Below are 20,760 nucleotides of genomic sequence, written 5' to 3'. Positions count from 1 at the left end.
ATCGACCCATTATACCCGCGAGCTCGTCACTGTCGACCAAATAGTTTGGTGGCAATATACCATCGCACTGGGCCAAGTTTTTTTTTTTTTTATTATGACAGTTGTCATGCGAACTAAATGTAGGCTAATCGTTCGGAATCCTGTTGAGCACATCACGGCTATCCCCACACTGCTCGTGCGCAACTGTATAGATTATAGTTTAAACAGTAATTAAATATTATATCAGCCGTTAGGCATCTGGTTGGGTTTTTTGCGCCCTACTTACGAGCCTTACTTATTAGCGACGATATTAATTGATCAAGTTTCACTAGAAGTTGCAGTCCGTGACTAAATTAAAATGTGGAAGGAAGAGAGGTCTTCAAACGGATACGGCTTCCGTGTTCATTCTGTGAACGCTCGATAGCTCTGTAGACACTCCGATTATCTGAGGGGAAGCCGACTGGGCTTCGAGACATTTATTTACATCTTTTGAGTCGGACAGTGACTGCCCAACTGATGTCCGTTACACTCAATAAACTCGGCAGGCAAGAGTTGTCGCGACTGCAAGACAGCAAGATCAAAGGGGCAGCGTACGGAATCTCGCATGCCGCAACACTGCTGCCAAATAGGAGCGAACGTGGATTTTCTTTGCACAACTTCTCTTGAGTCTGCCACCAAGACCTTATAAAATTGACACCGCGCTCGCTTAAGTAGCAGAAGTATAATATCTTCATTATTCATCAAGTCTGATTTGTATGAAACGTATATTTTCCAATAATATTCGTGGCACTTGAAACAACAGCCTTGATGGTGTCCGTTCGAGTTTGAGTGTACATTTAGTGAGGTTCCTTTTTTCACATAATTTCTCTTACATTCGACCTATTGTGGTTGCCGATAAGTAAAAAAAAAAAAAAGAAAAATGCTCAAACGGCAGTCTCATCGCGTATATATCATAACGGACGAGTTATGATATATATATATATATATATATATATATATAATACGAGTTACTTCGTCTCACAGACCTTACTGCCGAGAATTATCAGCGTAGCGAAACGTGCAGGCCACTGCGGTAGGTGATACCAACCTTGGCTCCCTTCTCATTAGCTTCAAGACCAAGTCTGCGGCGCTCGCAGGCAGATAACGCAGGCAATAGACTTGGATGTTGTACCACAGCTGGCTGTTGGTCACGAAGATCATGTGGTCCGAGATGCTACCTGGCAGTGGATGTCGCCAGACGGCTCTCTTCATTGTTTCAATTAGGTCAGCCCACGTGTGTTGCTGAAGGGTGCCGCTCGTGCAGTGGTACACTTTCATGTACGTTGGCCTGCAACGAGAGACTTTGTCTGTCAAGTGTGAAACAGAGTCCACTTGTGAAATGCTCATGGTAAGTTAAATGGGCAACAATGTAAGGGACGGTGATGTTTTTGCGAAAAACATAGCGAGAGTTGGGACTACTGATGCGCCTGTCCTATATCCCGATGTAAATGGGCGTGGAAAGCAAAACACGCTGTGCCGCAAACAGTGTGGCAGGGGGAACTCCCTCGTTGGTAGTTGTTATGAAATGGCGAGCCCTTTGGTAGTTTCCTCGATAATGACAGTTAGCTGTCATCACTTAGTCGGCAACGTTGTCTGATACTTTATTACTCCGACGCACCGCTTGACTGCAGCAGAGGATTTGATTGCGCAATCAACCTAGAATAGAGTTGAAGGAGAGGTGAAATGAAGGTGTACTGGCCCCACACACACACACACACACACACACACACACACACACACACACACACACACACACACACACGCACACGCACACGCACACACACACACACACACACACACACACACACACACACACACACACACACACGCACACACACACACACACACACACACACACACACACGCGCGCGCGCACATATCGTACGACGGTGTATGGCACGCTTACCTTGTTATATATGTGTGCCAGGCGACGCATATGAGTGTATTTGCCACAATGTCTACAGGAACGGTGTCGACTAGGTGCTTCTTTTCCACAAGGATCGACGGTAGCAGACCCAAAGCTAACTGTGAAGGTTTGGAAACAAAAATGACACCTCTCACGAGCCTCTAACAGTACATACTGTTTTGGTCGGGTGTTACTGCGAGGACTTTACACAATTTTTAAACATCGCCTGTGGCAGCTAGCACAAGTGTAGTACTAAGCTAGTCTGCTTGAAGAGGCAGACACTACTTGCACGACAAATCGAAATGCATAATGGACTAATTAACAAATATTTAGGTTCTAAGTTTTTAACTTAATTAGGGAAAACCATGGACCTGCACAAATTTCTAATGAAATCCTCTATATATACGCCGTGTCGGCATCCAAGTAATTCACCTTAATTTTTCGATCATCAATTAGGATTGGCTCGTTTCCCTCTTCTTGGAAGCGCGCAAAGATCGTGCCCATACACAAAGGTGGCTCCGCTTTCGATGCTAGAAACTAGCAACCTGTATCACTGAAAAGCACTTGGTCTAAGCTGCTTGAGCATATTGTACCAAAGCACTTAACGACATACCTTGATGAAAAGAATTTATTTACGCATTGGGATTCCCCCTTTACCGTACTCAGCTTTCACATCAAACTCTGCCAGTAAATATTTAGAGGCGCTAAATCGCCTTGTGTATCGTGAAGCTCTATCGTAAAAGTGTTATCATGTTGAGTGTGGCTTGTGTGCTTCTTAGCTTTTTGTTCGGTTTTCCCCATTCGCCTGTACTCGGCTGCTAAATCTTCTTTTTCTCTTGCAGGTGCACTTCTTTTGTTTGTGTACGCTATCTACTACTGTAATAGCCAGTAAAAGGCTGACAGCATGAATAAATGAAATGAAATGAAAGCTAATTACCATACAGCACTTATTGCAATTTACAAATTGTTGTAGGGGAGCTCGCATGGCTGATCCACTCAGAACGAATTCTCAGGATGACACCAGTTTCGAGATATAAATTCCCCAAATTTGCGAACAATTACATCGGTGGTGTAGTTACTTCTGTGGTTCAATGCATTAAACGACGATCCATTAAATGTGTATGTGGAGCAACAGCGCGATTTTACCTCAAGTGTGATGGCGCATATCTCGAAAACGGCGTCATCCACAGATTTAACTTCAAGTGAACATACCTTGCAGTGAAACAGGCTACAATGGGTAATTTGCTATATCTGCCGTCATGTAATTAGTTAGAAACTTAATTAGCATATCTGGTTAATTTGTCGATTACGAATTTCTCTTTTTAGTGGGAGTAAAGTCCGCCACTTCGAGTAGACAATCTCAAGGTCTAGAATTGTGCTATCTTCCACAGGCAATTATAAATTACTCAAGGTCTTCGCAGAAACACCTGGTATGTAACCCTCGCTATTAGAAGTGATCAAATATTTGATCATTACTTACCACTACAATTACGCCAGTGCAGCCGTTATAGCTGTCGACCCAGCCCTAAAAAAATAATGCAAGTGGTTATTCGAATACTACAAATATGCGATCCTAAAACATTCTCGTAAATACTGTCGGTATTATGCCCTTACGATTCACCGACGCATACCCGCCAAGCATCGTATTCAAAGGGACAGCGAAGACAGTCGTATTACCTATAATATATTGCAAATCAGTTATCAATGTGACAAATCACGAAGATAAGCACAGTGACAAAATGGCGTAGTTCACAGCCTTGGAGAAAGTTCCAGAACGCCTTCTCATCCGATACGTAAGCGCGCACCACCGGCAGACAATTTCGAGGAGAGGGCCGATCTCGAAACGCCACCACTACGGACACCACTTCCGTGTTATTTTACCTGCTACACAGCTGGCGATGGAGATATGAAAGTTGTATTGGCTAGAAAGGGGAAAACATTGGCCTGCACAGTATCTGATATTATATTTTATAATGAAGTGAAGGTAGTGTCTCACCGGAAGCGGCTCAGTCAACGAGGCAGTGACGATGGAAGGACGTACGATGACCACAGGAATGTTACCCCGTTCTTCCAGCAGCAGTGATTCAGCTAAACTCTTTGTCAGAGTGTACGTGTTTGGATGACCAAACAAGCACTCTTTCGTATTACCCTTTGCTTCTTTGCCTGCGGACCTGCCGAAGAATAATACTTGTTATATATGACTGGAAGGAAGTTCATTACGCTAAAACAGAACGAACCAATTTTTCGGCTTTTTATTGCGTAACATCATAGTGATTAGGAGTGTGTGTGAGACCACAGATGACCTGGTGTGCGCAAAAAGTTGGTGCCTTCGACAACGCAGAAAATTAGACAGAAAAACAACACATACGTATTCCCGAAGTTCGAATCTGACATTTCTGTGGCCTAAAGCAAGGTCTTTAACCTTGCGACGGCGGCATCAACAGTTTTGCGGTAAAAAAAGAGAAAAAGTTGTCGCTGCGTACGTCATATACATAGCAAGTTGAAGGCAGTAATTGATGCACCCCAGTGTCAATAATCTTGTCGCGAAAAAAAAAAAAAACAGCTTAACGGACACAATTTACTGGGCGACGACTAAAGGCAAAAAGAAAAGCAAATGCCCGTTCTCAGTAAAGGAAAATCAAACCAAACCAAACGATGGAATGAGAAAGCGGTAAAAGTATTATACGTACTGTTATAAGATCTGTGGGGAGCACACGCACCCATCTTCCCCCGCGCCGTCGCGTCGAGAGCCGGCATAGACCTTAGGTGGTGTTGCATAGACACGGGAGAGGCGCACTACGAGCTCTCCCGATTCTCCCTCGCTCTCGCGACGCGCGCGCACCCTTCCTTCCCGACTCGCGGGCAGATAGCTGACGGGCGAGCCCATTTGTTACTATTACAGAGAGGACGTCCCTCTGCCAGTGTTCTTTATTGCCGGAAGCAATAAACGTTATTACAGTTGTCGACGCTGGTTGCCTTATTCGTTCGAACCCGACGTAGCCGCGATTCCCGCGCTAGGGGTTGCTAGATCCGGAGCTCGCCTTCAGCCCGCACGCAGAGTGGAACCCCCACATTTTGGCGCCCAACGTGGGGCGCCAGGTGTGGGATCCTCACTCGTGCTCTTGGGACAAAGGAACGACAACACAGTAGTGCAAACAATCACAAGGGCATTTATTGCACCCTTTATAGATCAATGCCTGCTGGCCGAGTTGCTATCCACAAAACATGCTGACGGGCGCGCGACAAATCTAGAAGTTCGAGTCACCGCGACCGGATAACGAGCGAATATATGTTCGCCCCATGCTGGATCCCAACGCCTGGTCGTTCGCGCGTACGGTCACGCGAACAGTGGGGCGTTCGCACGAGGCCTCACGAGACGGTCTCGCAGAAGCATGGATCGGCGCACGCGTGGCACGTCCGCGCTGCTTGCCGTGCCCGAATCAAAGAGCAAGAGCTCTTCCCTTTTCGTGCCCAAGTAAACCTGCTGGTAGGCGGCCTTAGCAGCGCAACACTCGCGCCATCTCTCGCACTGCGCTTCAACCACACCGACCGCCGCGGGCCCCAGGCCACGCGGCAAAGCCGCATTGGAGGAGACGGGAGCTATGCGGGAAAACAACATATCAGGGGACGCGTGAGAGTCGCGCATCCCCACAGGTCACCGAACCAAAACAGTGGTACCACCGTTAATTGCTGCCGCCTGCCGTTAATCTGCTTGGCTTATGCAGCTTGCCATGTTGCTATGAAAATTGCATGCGTAGCTTGAATCGAGCAATGGAAACAGCTTTAGCCCGTAGCGGTTGCGCTGAGGTTCAGCTTCTTTGGTCCTTAGAGCAGCGCACGAAATCGGGTTGTTCCGAAAGCCGGGATCTCGCCCTGCCCGCGGGCCGGGCTCGGGTCGAGTAAACAATTGTTTACTCGGGCCTAGGCGGGGCTCGAGTCGGGCCCGTAATAGGCCCGGTCATGCTATTTCAACTGCCCAAAACTGAAGACTATAAAAGGTGCAGCCCTATGAAAATTTTCGGTTAGTGGTGTCGGTTTCTGGGAAAGTCGGGGCAAACAGGCCACGACACAGCAGCGATAGGCTGCTCCGCGATTAGCATACGTTAGCTGCTCTCACTGGTGACTGGGAAAACGGTGCCGGTGATCACCCGCGCCCGTTATACGCCTCGCTTAAAATCCGGTGTTGGCATCTTGCGTCGGTCATCGTTTAGCGAAAAATCATTCCGAACCACAACCACGCAGGCCCTCCGCGTGGCGCAAATGTATTACTGAAATAATTGAATTCCTGAAGGGAAGTTGGGTCCAAAAAATCGTAAATTACAATCTAAGCACAATCTACAGACGTGATAGCTTCGGATTATAATTTGAATATGCCACAAAACATAATTATGTTACGTGGAAATTCAAACATAAGCACCTTTTCCAGCGTCCCTACAATTCACAGAGCGGCGCGCTGCGCTCGGTTCCTTGCAACACCACCATCAAGCATTCGCGCATCCACGGCCCACGAAACCGGCCGCGTTTCTGCCAGAAAGCTCGCCCACTCGCTTTCGTGCATAGCGTTCTCCACCAGCGTTTCCCGGTAATCATTACGGTTACATAAGCTGCAGTTGCGGGGAAGCGCGGGAGGCAGTTAGAAATCTTTGAATGTTATCGCGTTCAACTCTTAAAGGCGAAGCTTAAGCTTCCTCCAAAATTTTAAATCTATCTATCTATCTATCTATCTATCTATCTATCTATCTATCTATCTATCTATCTATCTATCTATCTATCTATCTATCTATCTATCTATCTATCTATCTATCTATCTATCTATCTATCTATCTATCTATCTATCTGTCTATCTGTCTATCTATCTATCTATCTATCTATCTATCTATCTATCTATCTATCTATCTATCTATCTATCTATCTATCTATCTATCTATCTATCTATCTATCTGTCTGTCTGTCTGTCTGTCTGTCTGTCTGTCTGTCTGTCTGTGTGCGTCATGTTACCCATGTTGTCCAGTAACTTGAGCCACTAGGTATATCATCAGCATTGTGATAGCTTCATTGTCGTTACATCATCCTCATACAGTAATCGTAAACAAGTTGTAGCCATGCCTTCCTCGTAACGCTGTGGTACCATCGTCATCATTTAAGAAACGTCATCAAACTTTCGCCATGCTGTCGTCATCATACCGCCTTCGCATTTTATCGACCTCATTCTTTGTTCGTCGTTTCATCGTTATCACGCTGTTGTAGTGCAATCGTGGTTATGCCGCCGTTGTCATACCATAGTCGTCGTTGCGTCTTCGTTATACAGCCGTCGTCATGCATTTGTTGTCATGCTATTGTCGTGATGCATTACATTACATACATTATGGGGTTTTACGTGCCAAAACCATTTTTTGATTATGAGGCACGCCGTAGTGGGGGACTCCGGAAATTCCGACCACCCGTGGTTCTTTAACGTGCACCTAAATCTAAGTACACGGGTGTTCTCGCATTTCGCCCTTGTGATGCAGTCGTGGTCGTTCCATCGAGGTCACTTCAGCTTCTTTATCAGATTGTCGTCATACCATCGTCATCACGGCGTTGTCGCCATACATTCGTCGTCACGTCATCATCGTCATGCATTCGTCTTCATCAGATCGTCGCCACGCTGTTGTCCTATCAGTGCCATCATTTCAGAAAGTCATACAATTGTCACGCTGTCGTCATGATACCGCCTTTGTCGTCCCATGGGCGTTATTCCTTCTTATTGATTCTGTGCTGTCGCAAATGGTGCAATATTCATTTGTGCTGTCGTCAGTCAACCACGATTATGCCGCCGTTGTCATGTCATCGTCGTCATTGCGTTGTCGGCATACATTCAGTGTCATACCACAGTCGTGATGACGTCGTGGAGGTTCGGTTGTCATTACAACTTCGTCATCCGATTCACGTTGTACTGTCGCCGCCATGCTGTCGTTGTTGCGCAATTCTCCCCTTGCCGCCGTCGTCACACTGTCGTCGTTATTACTTTGTCATCACTTGATAATGGTCATCCCATTGTCGTCATTTCGTCGTCGTCGTCCTATTGATGTCATTCCTTCTTCGTAATTCCATTGCCACTATGCCGTCGGCATACAGTCGTCCTGCAGTGATGAACGACCCTAGCGAGCGAGGGTCACAGCAAAGTGGGGCCAACACGAAGACAGTGTGTGCCGCATGTAACAAAATAATTTGAAATCGCAGAACGATCACTACAAATTTAAATAAAGGTGCCTTCGGCAATGCGATGTGTCACTACATTGCTTCAATGTTAATCGCAGTAACCTTGGTACTCATCTTGAGATGGGTAATGCCGGCAAATTCTTTCGCCTTCGCGGCACGGCAAAACTGGTCAGCATTGTTTACAGGTTATTAAGACCTCGGATTCCATGAGATGATCGTGCTCGAGCGAGAGATGGACGACCTAACGTTCTAATGAAGATGGTGAAACAGGTTTGACAGGGTCCCGCCTGTCAGCAAGGGAAGCGCATTTGCTGGGTTGCGAGTGGCCCCGAAGAACGAATATCAAAAGTGGCAACTCGTCACAGAGTCTGATCAAAATGACGAAGAGTTAGGCAGATACTTGCGTTGCAATATCGTTGTATAAATTGTAAACTGTTTTAATTGTGGGTAACCCACTGCAAGACAAATTCCTAGACTGTCTTCAGTTGCTCAAGCTATCCTTCGTAAAGCAGGCGCAAGGGTAATCAAGGAAAAAAAGAACCTCAGTAGAAGTGGTTACATTTTTCAAGAGCAGAAGACGTGCCTAAAGCCAGAGTTGCTAATAATATTTTGGTGCTGCATAGATGTACGTAGATTTTAGGCGGGAGTCACTGACGTGACACTTTGAATTACCTTTTGTGTCACAATTTTATTGTTGAAACAAAGATGAAACGAATTTTAAACACGCTCTTACATTACTGAAATAAAGTGGCAGCAAACAGATACTAGAGTGTTCATCCGGAAATTAATTTGTGTGTCAAGGCATAGTGCAACTTGCTATTGGTGCGATTTATTTTCATTATTAGTTTGAGCAAGCTGACTATTCTGCTGCACTTCATTTCATGATTATAGATGAACTAAATAAATGTAGACTTCTAAGTGTCCACGTTCTTGAAATAGTTTAAGCCAAGCGCGGATGCTGCAAGATTTCGCAACATTGGTGGAAGGGTTGTGGAAAATAAAACACAGAAAATTAAAATCTCTCAATGCAGCTTGACTGCCCGGTAGGGGGCTAAGCGGTTCTGACGCATTTCGCATGGGCTCCTGCATTTTTCGGCAATTTTCTGGACACCTGCTTTTATTAATCGAAAACTGTGGCATCGACGGTATTGGCACGGAAGTGGTATCCGGAGGATATCAAGTTTATGAGCGGTACGTGGATATACCGTCATTTTTTGCCGTTTGAAGGTTTCACGCCACGCCAACGGAGCTAACCCTACAAGGCTAAGCGACCAGCCGAACGCGCCTGACCCGTGACCCGCGGAGCGTGCCCCGTGGCTCCTGAGCGCTCGTGAGCCGCCGCTCGCTCTCTTCGAGGGCGACTCGGTGCTGCCGCTGAGTACCAATGACTGACGCATCCGACGCAGCACGAAATGCACGAGAACTGAACCAGGAAAACAATAACATTGAAATGCAGGTGGATACGATACAAGAGCAGCAACAACTGGAAGCGGATTGGACGTAGGACGAAAGCAGCGGAAAGGCGATAAACATCTAGGAGAAATGGCACACATGGAAGAGGAGAGGTAAGAAGACCCGGGTGCATATAAAACCCACAGCCGGGGAAGCAGACCAATTACGAACGCATCAAGCGGGAGCAACAATACCTTTGGCGGGAAACATGCCACATTATAGAAAACCGAGACTTCCGCCTTTGCCAGCGGACGACACGAAGATCATCTACAGACTTAAGGCGGGATTAGAACTCTCCAAATGGACATTGGTGGCAGTGACACATGCCATCGGCCGAGCTAGCAAGTTGTCCTAAAAAGACTTCTAGGACAACATCCAGATTCAAGTGCAACATGCCGAGAATATAATAATTGCAAGTACACAAAACAAAGGCATAGCGTACGACATGCTCCTCAAGATCACCAGAATCCAGCTTGGATGGTCTATATACGAAGTTAAAGCACATGTCAGGACACAAGAGGGCATCACCAAAGGCGTAATCTACAACATCCCGCCAGACACGAGCGAAGAAGAACTACTACAAGGGCTACGAGTATCCGCAAGATACATGGTTATCGCAGCATGCATGCCGGAAAGATTGTCAACAGCACTCATCTACTTCGACGGACCGCACGTCTCATACAACATCATATACAAATGCTGTGACTACCGCTGCAAACCATACAGAAAATCCGTGCAATACTGCAGAACCTGCGGAGAACTAGGGCACCGGCAAGATATCTGCCCGAAACCCCTTATCAACTTCTGCTACATATGCAGGATGGAAAATCAACCGGAAGACCATGACTGCCAACCCAGTTGTAAAATCTGTCAACAACCCCATGAGGCAGCAGGAAAGGGGTATCGACATAAACTGAAACCAAATCCACCACCGTACAAGATCAGACTGCAATGGGAAAACAAGATCCAAGAGCAGCAACACAGATGGAACTCAAATTCAGACTCAGACTTCCCGGCACTATCCGTATCAAGCAGTACCTCACTACACAGTCCACGCAGATCCAGAAGTGACTCCAAATCAACAGGCGGTCAAGCAAACGATGGACATCGGTCAAGATCGCGGTCTGGATCCCGTACACGCAACCCACAAAAGGGAGTCACGTATGCAGATGCTGCAGGAGGAAACACACGAGCACAAGAACCCACAGAAACCGAACAAGATCTGCGAGCACAACTCCAAAATCAGCAAGCCCTCATTGACAAGCTCATCAAAGGTGCGAAGAACAAAACACCGCCAATCAAGCCTCGAAACCTCAAGGAATGCCAAACATCCCACCGCCCCTTACGGAAGAAAGAATAAGGGAAATTGTAACATTGGAGGTGCGGAAGCAGATAAAGGAGGCTATGACCACTTTTGCAAAGGAGATAACACAACAGCTCCAGCAACACATCACCGCTCAGCTGGCCCCTATCCATGCTACCCTCCAAGACCTCAGCAACTTCATGTCCTATGCCAAGCAGAACCACGTAACGAAAGCCACAGTAGAAAAGCTACTCAACAACACCGACACGGCTCGCAAGAAAGACCTCCGCAATGCAGCCAAACCGGAATCCGTGGCCCGGGGCGAAAACAACGACATCGAACAAGATAGCGAGTAACACCAAGAAAAGACTACCACAACTCCCAACAAAGCTGTGGCAATGGAACTGTCACTCTATCCGAACCCAAAGAACAAACCTCCAAGAACTGACCGAACTGGAACAACCAGATATCATCGCTATCCAAGAAACTTATCACACGAATCTGCGCAAACAGAGATATGATACATACACCGGATCTCAGAGAACAGCCATCCTGACGGAGAAAAATCTCACCAGGCAAGATCACACAATCCAGGCAACAACCGTGGAACACACCCTAGTGGAAGTGTTACCTGAGAAGAGGACACACGAGAGACTATACGTACTATGCTTATAAGTCCACCCAGGGATCCGTTATCCGACTTTGTAAACTTCATCGCGCAAGTCAGAAGACTATCTAAAGGCCATAAACTCGTAATAATCGGGGATTTTAATGCCCCTCACACAGCATGGGGTTACCAGCACACGACCAAGAAAGGAGCGCGAGTGCACAATTCGACGCAAAAGGATCACTTCACCCTCTGGAATGACCCTAAACTAACGACTCGAATAGGCAACAGTGTGTCCAGGGATACAGATCCCGTCCTCACATGTATAACAGGAATATCCAAGGCAGAATGGACCCGACTGGAAGAAAATCTCGACTGCGACCACCACATCCTTCAGCTTGAAATCATGCACTATAAGAAGCCGAGCAGAACAGGAACGGCAAGGCTGACGGACTGGAAGGCCTTCCGAGAACATGACATAGAAGAAAACATCGAAAATATTGCAGAATGGCTCGCCGAAGTGGTCAATACGGCGGAGAAGCACACTAAAGTCACCCAACTCACAATGGACAGGCCGGCCGTAGACTCTCACCCATCTACATCTTTGGGATGCCAGAATAGGACTACTGAGGCGATGGAAAAAGATGAAACTTAACCGCAGACTGCAGAAACGGATCGCTCACATAACAAAGCAAGCAGAAGAATAAGATCAACTCAACAGTCAAAACTGGCATAAGCTGTGCGACCAACTTCAAGGCACACTCAGCGCGAAGACTTGGCATATACTGCGAGCCTTTCTAGCTACCACCAAAACCAAGACCCAGCAAAGACATGACCTCAAGAAAATCATTAACTCCCATCCAGGAACTGAGAAACAAATTCTGGAAGAAATCAAGCGTAAACTTGTCGGAGACAATGCCCCGAAGGTTACCGATTCTCGACAGTACAAAGGCGAACCAAACCTCACCCTCGACAGCCCTTTCACGCTTCCTGAATTCCATGACGCCCTTGCTAAATTGACCCGTAACACATCGCCAGGAAATGACAAGGTGACCAACAAAATCCTACGAAACCTCCCAGACAAGGCCCTAAATTGACTCCTTGACTACATAAATAACTGCTGGGAAAAAGGTGAGCTCCCGGCAGAATAGAAGCACGCAGAATTCATTAGGATCCCAAAACACAAACCACTACAAATCAGCAACCTACGGCCCATCTCGCTTACTTCCTGTGCTGGAAAGCTTCTCGAACACATGGTTCATGATCGCCTCACCACATACCTCGAAGACTCCGGACTAATGCCTGACACCATGTTTGGCTTCCGACAGCTCCTCTCAGCACAAGACATACTACTACAGCTCAAAGAAGACCTCTTGGACTACCTAGAACGCCAAAAATAGTTCTCTATTTTAACAATATATGTAAAAGGAGCCTAGGATAATGTGAAGCATGAAGCAATCCTCCAGAATCTCCAGGACACAAACTGCGGAATCCGGACCTACCAATACGTACACGACTTTCTCAAAGATCGCACGGCTACGGTGAGTATCGGCAACATCCGAAGCAACAAGTTCGAAATGCCCAACAAAGGAACTCCACAAGGGTCAGTCATTTCACCTTTGCTTTTCAATCTCACCTTGATTAAGCTCCCGCAACAACTCGATGGCATCGAAGATTTAAGCCATGCAATATGCGCCGACGATATAACGTTATGGACAAAAGCGTCTGTAACCGGCTAACAGCAAACTACCCTGCAAGAGGCAATCGATCAAATAGAACAGTACTTCTCAAGATGCGGTCTCCAGTGTGCCCCCGAAAAACCAGAGCTACTTATACTCAAGGCAAGGGCCCGGGGAAGACCACCAGCCTACGTCGCCCCAGATCCCAACGTCAGACTCAATGGAATCGATAGCCCTCAAGTTTTCTCCCTCCGCGTCCTTGGCCTCACTATGCATAAATACGGTTCTGGCGCAGCTACACTTCCAAAGCTTCAGAAGACCCTAACACAAGTAACCCATCTCATTCGGCGTATACCCACCCAAAGAAGAGGACTGAAAGAGAGAGAAACCGTCCAATTAATCCAAGCACTCCTTATAAGCCGGATCACACATGGCACCCCGTATCTACTCCTCAAAAAAGCTGAAATTGAAAAACTCAACATCGTCATCAGAAAAGCAATCAAGAACGCACTAGGACTCCCCAGTACGACCTCAACCACGACACTCCTCAAGCTTGGCTTCCATAACACCTGGGAAGAAATGAGTGAAGAGCACAGAGCCAGCCAGCTGGAACGCCTTAAGATGACTCGAACAGGCAGAGCAGTACTTCGCAAACTCGCATATAGCGAAAACTTCATAGGAAAGCCCGATTGCCGCCACTTCGTGACTCTATCTCAGTCGCTCCAATACCTCGCAACATGCATGCAACATACCAAAAAGACAGAAGACAAGCAAGAGTTAGAGCGCTCAGCAAGAAATACTCAAAGAACCCCAACACGAGATATACAGATGCGGCAAAATACCCAGGTAGAAGAGCATACGCAATTACCGTAACCGACAACCAAGGGAATGAGCTAATAGCTGCCACCATACCGGCCAAAAATCCAGAAACGGCGGAGGAAGTGGCCATCGTCCTCGGCATCGCCTCATGCAAAAAAAAAAAAAAAAAACACTGCAATCATCTTGAGCGACTCGCAAACGGCATGTAGAAACCTACGAAAAGGCCGAATTTCTGCCGCAGCAGTGAATATTCTAAAAGAAATAACAAGACGCCAAGAACTACCCGAAACCTACGTCGCATGAACCCCAGGCTACGAACACCTGGCAGGAAACGAAGCAGCACATGCTGTCGCCCGAGAGCATACCAGCCGGGATTTCGTGCCGCACGGTCTTCGGAAAGCGACGAGGGTGGAGGACATTCCCATCAACTACGCCTTAATATTGCAACATTACCGACTGGAAAGAAGACAATACCCTCTACCACATCCAAAATTAAGCAAGGAAGAAGCCACCGCCCTCCGCAGAGTACAAACGAATACGTATGTCCATGGAATTATCATGCACCGGATGCACCCCACCAAATTCCCATGCCTATGCCGATATTGTGATGTACCAGACACCCTCCAACACGTGGTGTTGGTGCGCCCACACCGCGAGAAAAACAGTGAACATGATGCCTCAGAACCGCTACAAGCGATCGAAGAAACGTGGGAGGCAATGTTAAAGGCACAGAGCCTGGGAGATCAGCGAAGTCTGGTTGACCGGGCCCGAGCTGCGGCATTAGCCAACGGCTTTCTGCAGTAAGAGAGCCGCCCACCTAGGGCGAAGAAAGAACACTTTCACGCTGTTTCTCACAATAAACGTTCATTCCTCCTCCTCCTTCTCAGTGCAGCTTTCTTTTGAATGAGGCTCAGTGGTCATGTACACTGCCTCACATTCGTTTTTATAGAGCTACATGAAGTCCCCTTCGAATTTATGTGAAAACACAAACGTATCCTCTCCCAGCTTGACGAAAAATAAGAAAAAAAAAGTAAGTTGCTTACGCTACAGAGCGCTCAGCGATTGAAATGCGATACCCGGACAGTATGGCCGCCGGCGCTTTTCGCGCCAGTCACGATCCATCAAAAAGACTCGCTTTCATGTTGCACAAAAATGCACCAGCTCAGTGACCCGAGCGGTCACCAGTGGCGAAAAAAAAAAAAAAAACACGGAAGACACTTTGTCGAGACTAAAGTGTGAAACGGCGGGAGCCTGACACCATTGCCAATGGCGATTTGTTGCGTCGGAAACACCACGGAGGCACACAGTCGTACACTGTTATGTGAATGTTTAATAAATGCCTGCAACGTCGTTCTGGACGAAGTGTCTGTTGAAATAGATTGTGGCCACCTGGAACTGTTGCAACGCCGTTTGTGGATCAGGAGGATACGCATCTTCCATGGTGGTGTAGTTGGCCATGCTCATCATCCACTTCGCTCGATTGACTTGTACTTGCTCGGCTCGCCGCGGCAAGATGGCGGTCACGGCGCTTCCGAGCTTTGTTTGCCTTGGTACCCGGAGATGTAGCGAGTCGCTTCAAACGCATTGCCTCTCTTGCGTTGGCCTGTCGCGTTGCGCTTCGCCGCCCTGATGCATGCGACGTATGCGCTCAGCCTCTCTTGAGCGCCGCTTGCGTTCAGCGTCTGCTGCACGTCGCTTGTTGGGAGACACTGGTTTAGCGAGACGAGGCATCCTTCCCACACGATACCACAAAGTAAACTGCGGCCACTGCCGCCGCCACACCACACCCAAGCAGACGGTCACCAAGCGCACCTCGCGACAGTGACGTCAGGCCACACAGCGCCCAATCGGGAGGCCACCTCAAGTTTCTGACGACAGCAATGTCAGGGCGCACCGTCGAACACACGGCCGCCACGCGTGCCGATGTGATGAGTCATCCCGCGCGGCGCCGAACCACCCCGACGACCGCGCTTGACGACAGCGACTTCACGCACGCCAGCCAATCAGTAGGCGCACACTTGCGCCTAGCGACAGTGACGTCACGACACAGAGGAGACCAATGAGGAGGCCGAAAAGCTGTGACAGTTTCTGCTAACGGTAGCTGATCTTGACAATGAGCCATTAAAGGCTTCCGCCTCAATATAACGCCGGCCACCATGCTGTCCAAGTATTGCGTTTCAATCGCCGAGCCCTGTATATGCACTGTGCTTAACGCCTTACGTCTTCAAACAAAAGTAAAGATTCCAAATTTTGGTCACATTACGAAAGCGGGTGCCCAGAATGCCGTCTGAGGAACTGACTCCAATAAAGTTGAAGCCGAATAAGCAACATGACTTTTGTTTTGCATGCGTTTTAAAGTGCAACTTTTGTTAACTATGTTTATATGCTCGAGGAATGCGCATGCTAAGGTTATCCAATTAGTTGTACGTTATCCCAAAATGAAATTTCTTATTCAGTACTCTTAAAACCTTTTCTTCATTTGTATTCTGCTTTATTTTCATGCTTTCTACTATTTATTGCTGTTTTCTTGTGTCAATGTACATATACATTTAATAATACTCAGTCTTGATTATCTTTCAGTTTTTTTGCGTTCTCTTTGATGCTCCCCTTACTCAATGCTCCGCTGCGGCCTGCATATAGATATTTTGAAATAAATAAATAAATCAAACATTGGCATAATCTGCGTGGGAATATGACTGCGCATGAGCGTTACCGTTGCGTGTCACCAATTTATATTTAATGGAGCTAAAATGATTATAGTGGCAGTGTAATATAGGAATCATGAAAGCCAATGGACCATCATTTTTAAATTTACATTAGCGTCAAGTTTATTGGCTTGAGTTCCATGATTGTTCCTAGAAACGGTTATTGGATATTCAAAAGTGAGATGAAATGGCTAGCTGGGAGCACTGGAGAGTTCACGTATGCCTTCGCAATATGTTGCCGCACAACTACGAGTATTTGTGTAGCGCGGTCATTCTTATCACAATTTAACGTACGAGCATGGTGAACATGAGATGCAGCAGCTGGCCCGGATGGCATCTCTAACAGATTGCTTAAGAATTTGGACGACGATTCAATAAAATATCTGACCACATACATTAATGACCTATGGAAAAATGGGGTATATCCAGAAGAATGGAGGACGGCCAGTACTATCTTAATACCAAAGCCGGGCAAGCAACTCAACTTGGATAATCTGAGGCCAATTTCGTTAACATCATGTCTAGGGAAGACAATGGAGCATGTCATATTGAACAGGTTAACGAAATATGTGGAGGACAATGACATCCTACCGTACAATCTGATTGGTTTCAGATCAGGCTTGTCCACACAAGATGCCATGTTGTTAATCAAACATCAACTGCTATTAGCTAAACCAAAAAACACTCGAGCTCTCTTGGGGTTGGATGTCGAAAAAGCTTTTGACAGAATTAAGCATAGAGCAATACTTGAAGTGATTTCCGAACTGGGATTGGGGAGAAAACTCTATGAAGTGGTCAAAACCTTTCTTGGCAATCGTTCAGCTCACCTTAGATTCGGGGATATTAAATCAAAGAAGATGGATCTCGGTGACAGAGGGACGCCACAAGGGTCGGTCTTGTCACCTATGCTTTTCAACCTGGCCATGTCAAAAGTGGCAAAGGGACTAAAAGGGATAGAGGGCATTCACTTTACCATTTATGCAGACGATGTGACTATATGGACCGCTGAAGGAAGTATGGGACATGCGGAAAGCAGACTTCAGAAGAGCATTTATGAGGTAGAGTCTATTTTAGAAGGCATGGGACTCAAATGCTCTGCTAATAAGTCTGAACTCCTTGTACTTAAGAACAGAAGAAGGGGTAGAAAACCGAGGGGATACGTTCCCGAGGAAGAACCCAGGTTAGTACTGACCACGAAGGCAGGCGAATCTATTAAGCAAGTAGAATCCATAAGAGTCTTAGGGTTATTCCTGGAGGCAAACGGGGCAAATGGAAGAACAATACGACACATCACAAGCAAGACTGTGGAGGTAATAAGACTGCTAAGGAGAATCACTAACAGACACAGAGGGCTGGGAGAGGAGAGCGCCATGAGACTGGTCCACGCTTTCGCCTTGTGTCACTTCTCATATGTAGCTGGGATGCTCACTTGGACACAGACAGAGATAAACAAGTTGAACAGATTAATTAAAAGGTTAGTCAAAACAACAGTGGGGTTACCGATTAACACTCCGGATAACAAATTAATGAAACTCGGGCTCCACAACACAATAGCCGAGATAATTGAAGCTCAGCAAATTGCCCACAGAGAGAGGCTCTCTGGAACAAGGGCAGGTAGAGCAATACTAGAACAGGTAGGATGGTGCCCAACCGAATCCAAAATTTCAGGTGAAGGCACAGTAGAACTAAAAGATAGCATAAGAAAGGTAATCAAGACGACTCCTTTCCCCAGAAATATGCACCCGGTGCACAACCTGGAAAGACGAAAGGCAAGGGCCAAAGCTCTCCTACAAGAGATAGAACACGACAGAGAACATGCGGCATTTGTAGATGCTGCATGGGTCAGAGGAAAGAAAGCCTTTACGGCAGTAGTAGTAGATGCAGATGGTCTCACTCGGGATGCTATTACAATCATGACTAAAGACACGACAGTCGCGGAGCAAGTAGCGATAGCATTGGCTTTAAGGAATAATAAGTGGACGAAGATTTACAGTGACTCTAAGATGGCTATTAGACACTTTACCAATGGCTTTGTAACCAAAAGGGCTGCCCAGCTGATCGGTGAGTTGGACAGCCAAGAGATCGAAATCCGCTGGTTTCCTGCGCACATGGGGTCTGTCGATCCATCTCGGAAGAATTTAAACGAGATGGCTAACGCAGCTGCACGAGGACTTACTATCCGTGCACTACGCGACCAGGACCTTAATAATATACAGGAGGAGAACAGGGACCAATTACTAACATATAATGAAATCACGAGGCATTATTACATGAACAGAAGGGAATTCCCAGTGCCACACGCTAAGCTCAATAGAGCTCAAGCGGTGACTCTGAGATTGTTGCAAACAAGAACTTATCCAAGTCCAAACTTTATTAACAAGATATATCCTGAAAGAGAGATACCAATCAATTGCGAGAAGTGTAATGGCATCATTACTCTGGATCACATGCTTTGGCAGTGTCCTGTGACTTTCACAGACTGTGACAAGGAGAGAGACTGGTGGCAGCGAGTCCTACACAGTGGAGGTCTTTTCGATCAAGTACAGGCCGTCCAGAAGGCCCATGATACGGCGGTAAGGTTAAACCTTACTGTCCCGACGTGGGAGCCGCCTGCGTCAACCTAAGGGTTGATCTTCAGGACATTAAATAAGGTTCATCATACCATACCATAGCAACTCCAGCGGAAAACCTGACGCAGCGAAATCTGCCTTTTGCAATTAACCTTCAATTTTTTTTTTCTATTTTCTCGTTCCTGAATAGTAGTAGGCAGGCGCTGTGCCCCTATCGGTAGCAGTCGCCAGCCGGTTCCCTTCCTATTTCCCTCTCTTGTCTTTTGTACATGTATGTCTTCAAATCGAATAATGGAATAATAATCTGTGTGTGTTCGAGCTGGTATCTTGGCAATAATTGAAAACTCCACGATTCTATGTTTATGCTCAATGGTTGATGGGTCGAACAGAACCGGGCCAGGCCAGGTCGGGCCTGGCGCGGATCTTTCCGGCCCGGCCCGGCTTTAGGCCAGGTTGTTAATCACCGGGCCGAGCTCGGGCTTGGCCTGTGAAAACTGCCCATGCAGTGATCTAGTTCTTTGTCAATTTTTTACCAAGCTAGCCATAAACAGCCTGTGTACACAATATAAGTACTGTGTTCTAAATTACTTAGTATGACTGCATTGTTTACACAACGGACGCGGGCGTTAGTAGTACTCTTGCGTCCCATTATCTCGAAATTGCCAAGTACTAAATACTTGCGATCACTTATGTCACGATGACACTGCTTGCAACATCGAGCAATAAATTTTTGCTTTGCGCTAATAGAGATATGCACGTTAAAAAAACGATTGCATTAGAATTATCTGTTACCGCTGATGTACGGTTACAAGTGTGAAGGAATGCAAGACATCTTCAAAGATTGCGATACTTAATTATACATACTCTCGAGTCGCTCTCAACGTAAGCATGGTTGAAAATGAAATTCTTGACGACCACGAGCTCGTAGTGTGATGCGATGGAGAGCTCGAGTTCTGCCACATTGAGTAACTTCGAGATGCCAATGGGATGCATTATCTACTGAAATTTAATGATTGGACACATTGTGCGCGGTTATTAGAATGACACTTTCGCTGTGGCTACGTCTTGATAAGACGCACCAATATTTTTCATTTACGGAATTGTTACCCGAGATGGCCTTGCATAAATGTAGAACATTGGAATATGACTTCAGCTGAGTTTGGCTGAGTTAGCGCAGCGTAACTGTGAAGGAAGATATATATATATATATATATATAGAGAGAGAGAGAGAGAAAGAAAGAAAGAGTGCAGGATAAATGAAAGGGAGGACTGAGCCCGCTTGGCGACCTTGTTCTCGGGAAAGGGGAAAGGAAAAAAAAAGCAGAAATGCGGTGACACATACTTACTGCAAAGCTTCAAAAATTTGTTGGGCATTTTCACATGGCTGTTTTATCACCTCGTGGACATCCTGCTCGTCACAGTTGCAGTATGCTGTTGACACATGAACAAGAACCTAGAACGAAACCCCCAGGCTAAAACTCAATACTTAAAGCTAAGCAG

General features: G+C 46.6%; 1 protein-coding gene across 1 annotated transcript in view; it reads right to left on the bottom strand.

Annotated features, from left to right (window-relative positions):
- LOC126536813 (fatty acyl-CoA reductase 1-like) overlaps positions 1-20,760 on the bottom strand; it is a 52,481-nt gene that overhangs the window by 6,999 nt on the left and 24,722 nt on the right. The window contains exons 6-10 of the mRNA XM_055074017.2: positions 20,607-20,713; positions 3,921-4,095; positions 3,405-3,449; positions 1,925-2,043; positions 1,067-1,306 (exon numbers count right to left, since the gene is read on the bottom strand). Coding sequence (XP_054929992.1) covers positions 1,067-1,306; positions 1,925-2,043; positions 3,405-3,449; positions 3,921-4,095; positions 20,607-20,713 — 686 coding nt within the window. The remainder of the gene's footprint in view (positions 1-1,066; positions 1,307-1,924; positions 2,044-3,404; positions 3,450-3,920; positions 4,096-20,606; positions 20,714-20,760) is intronic.

This window comes from Dermacentor andersoni, chromosome 4 (assembly GCF_023375885.2).
Source record: "Dermacentor andersoni chromosome 4, qqDerAnde1_hic_scaffold, whole genome shotgun sequence".
Lineage (NCBI taxonomy): Eukaryota > Metazoa > Arthropoda > Arachnida > Ixodida > Ixodidae > Dermacentor > Dermacentor andersoni.
This window is presented reverse-complemented; position numbering and strand designations above follow the sequence as displayed.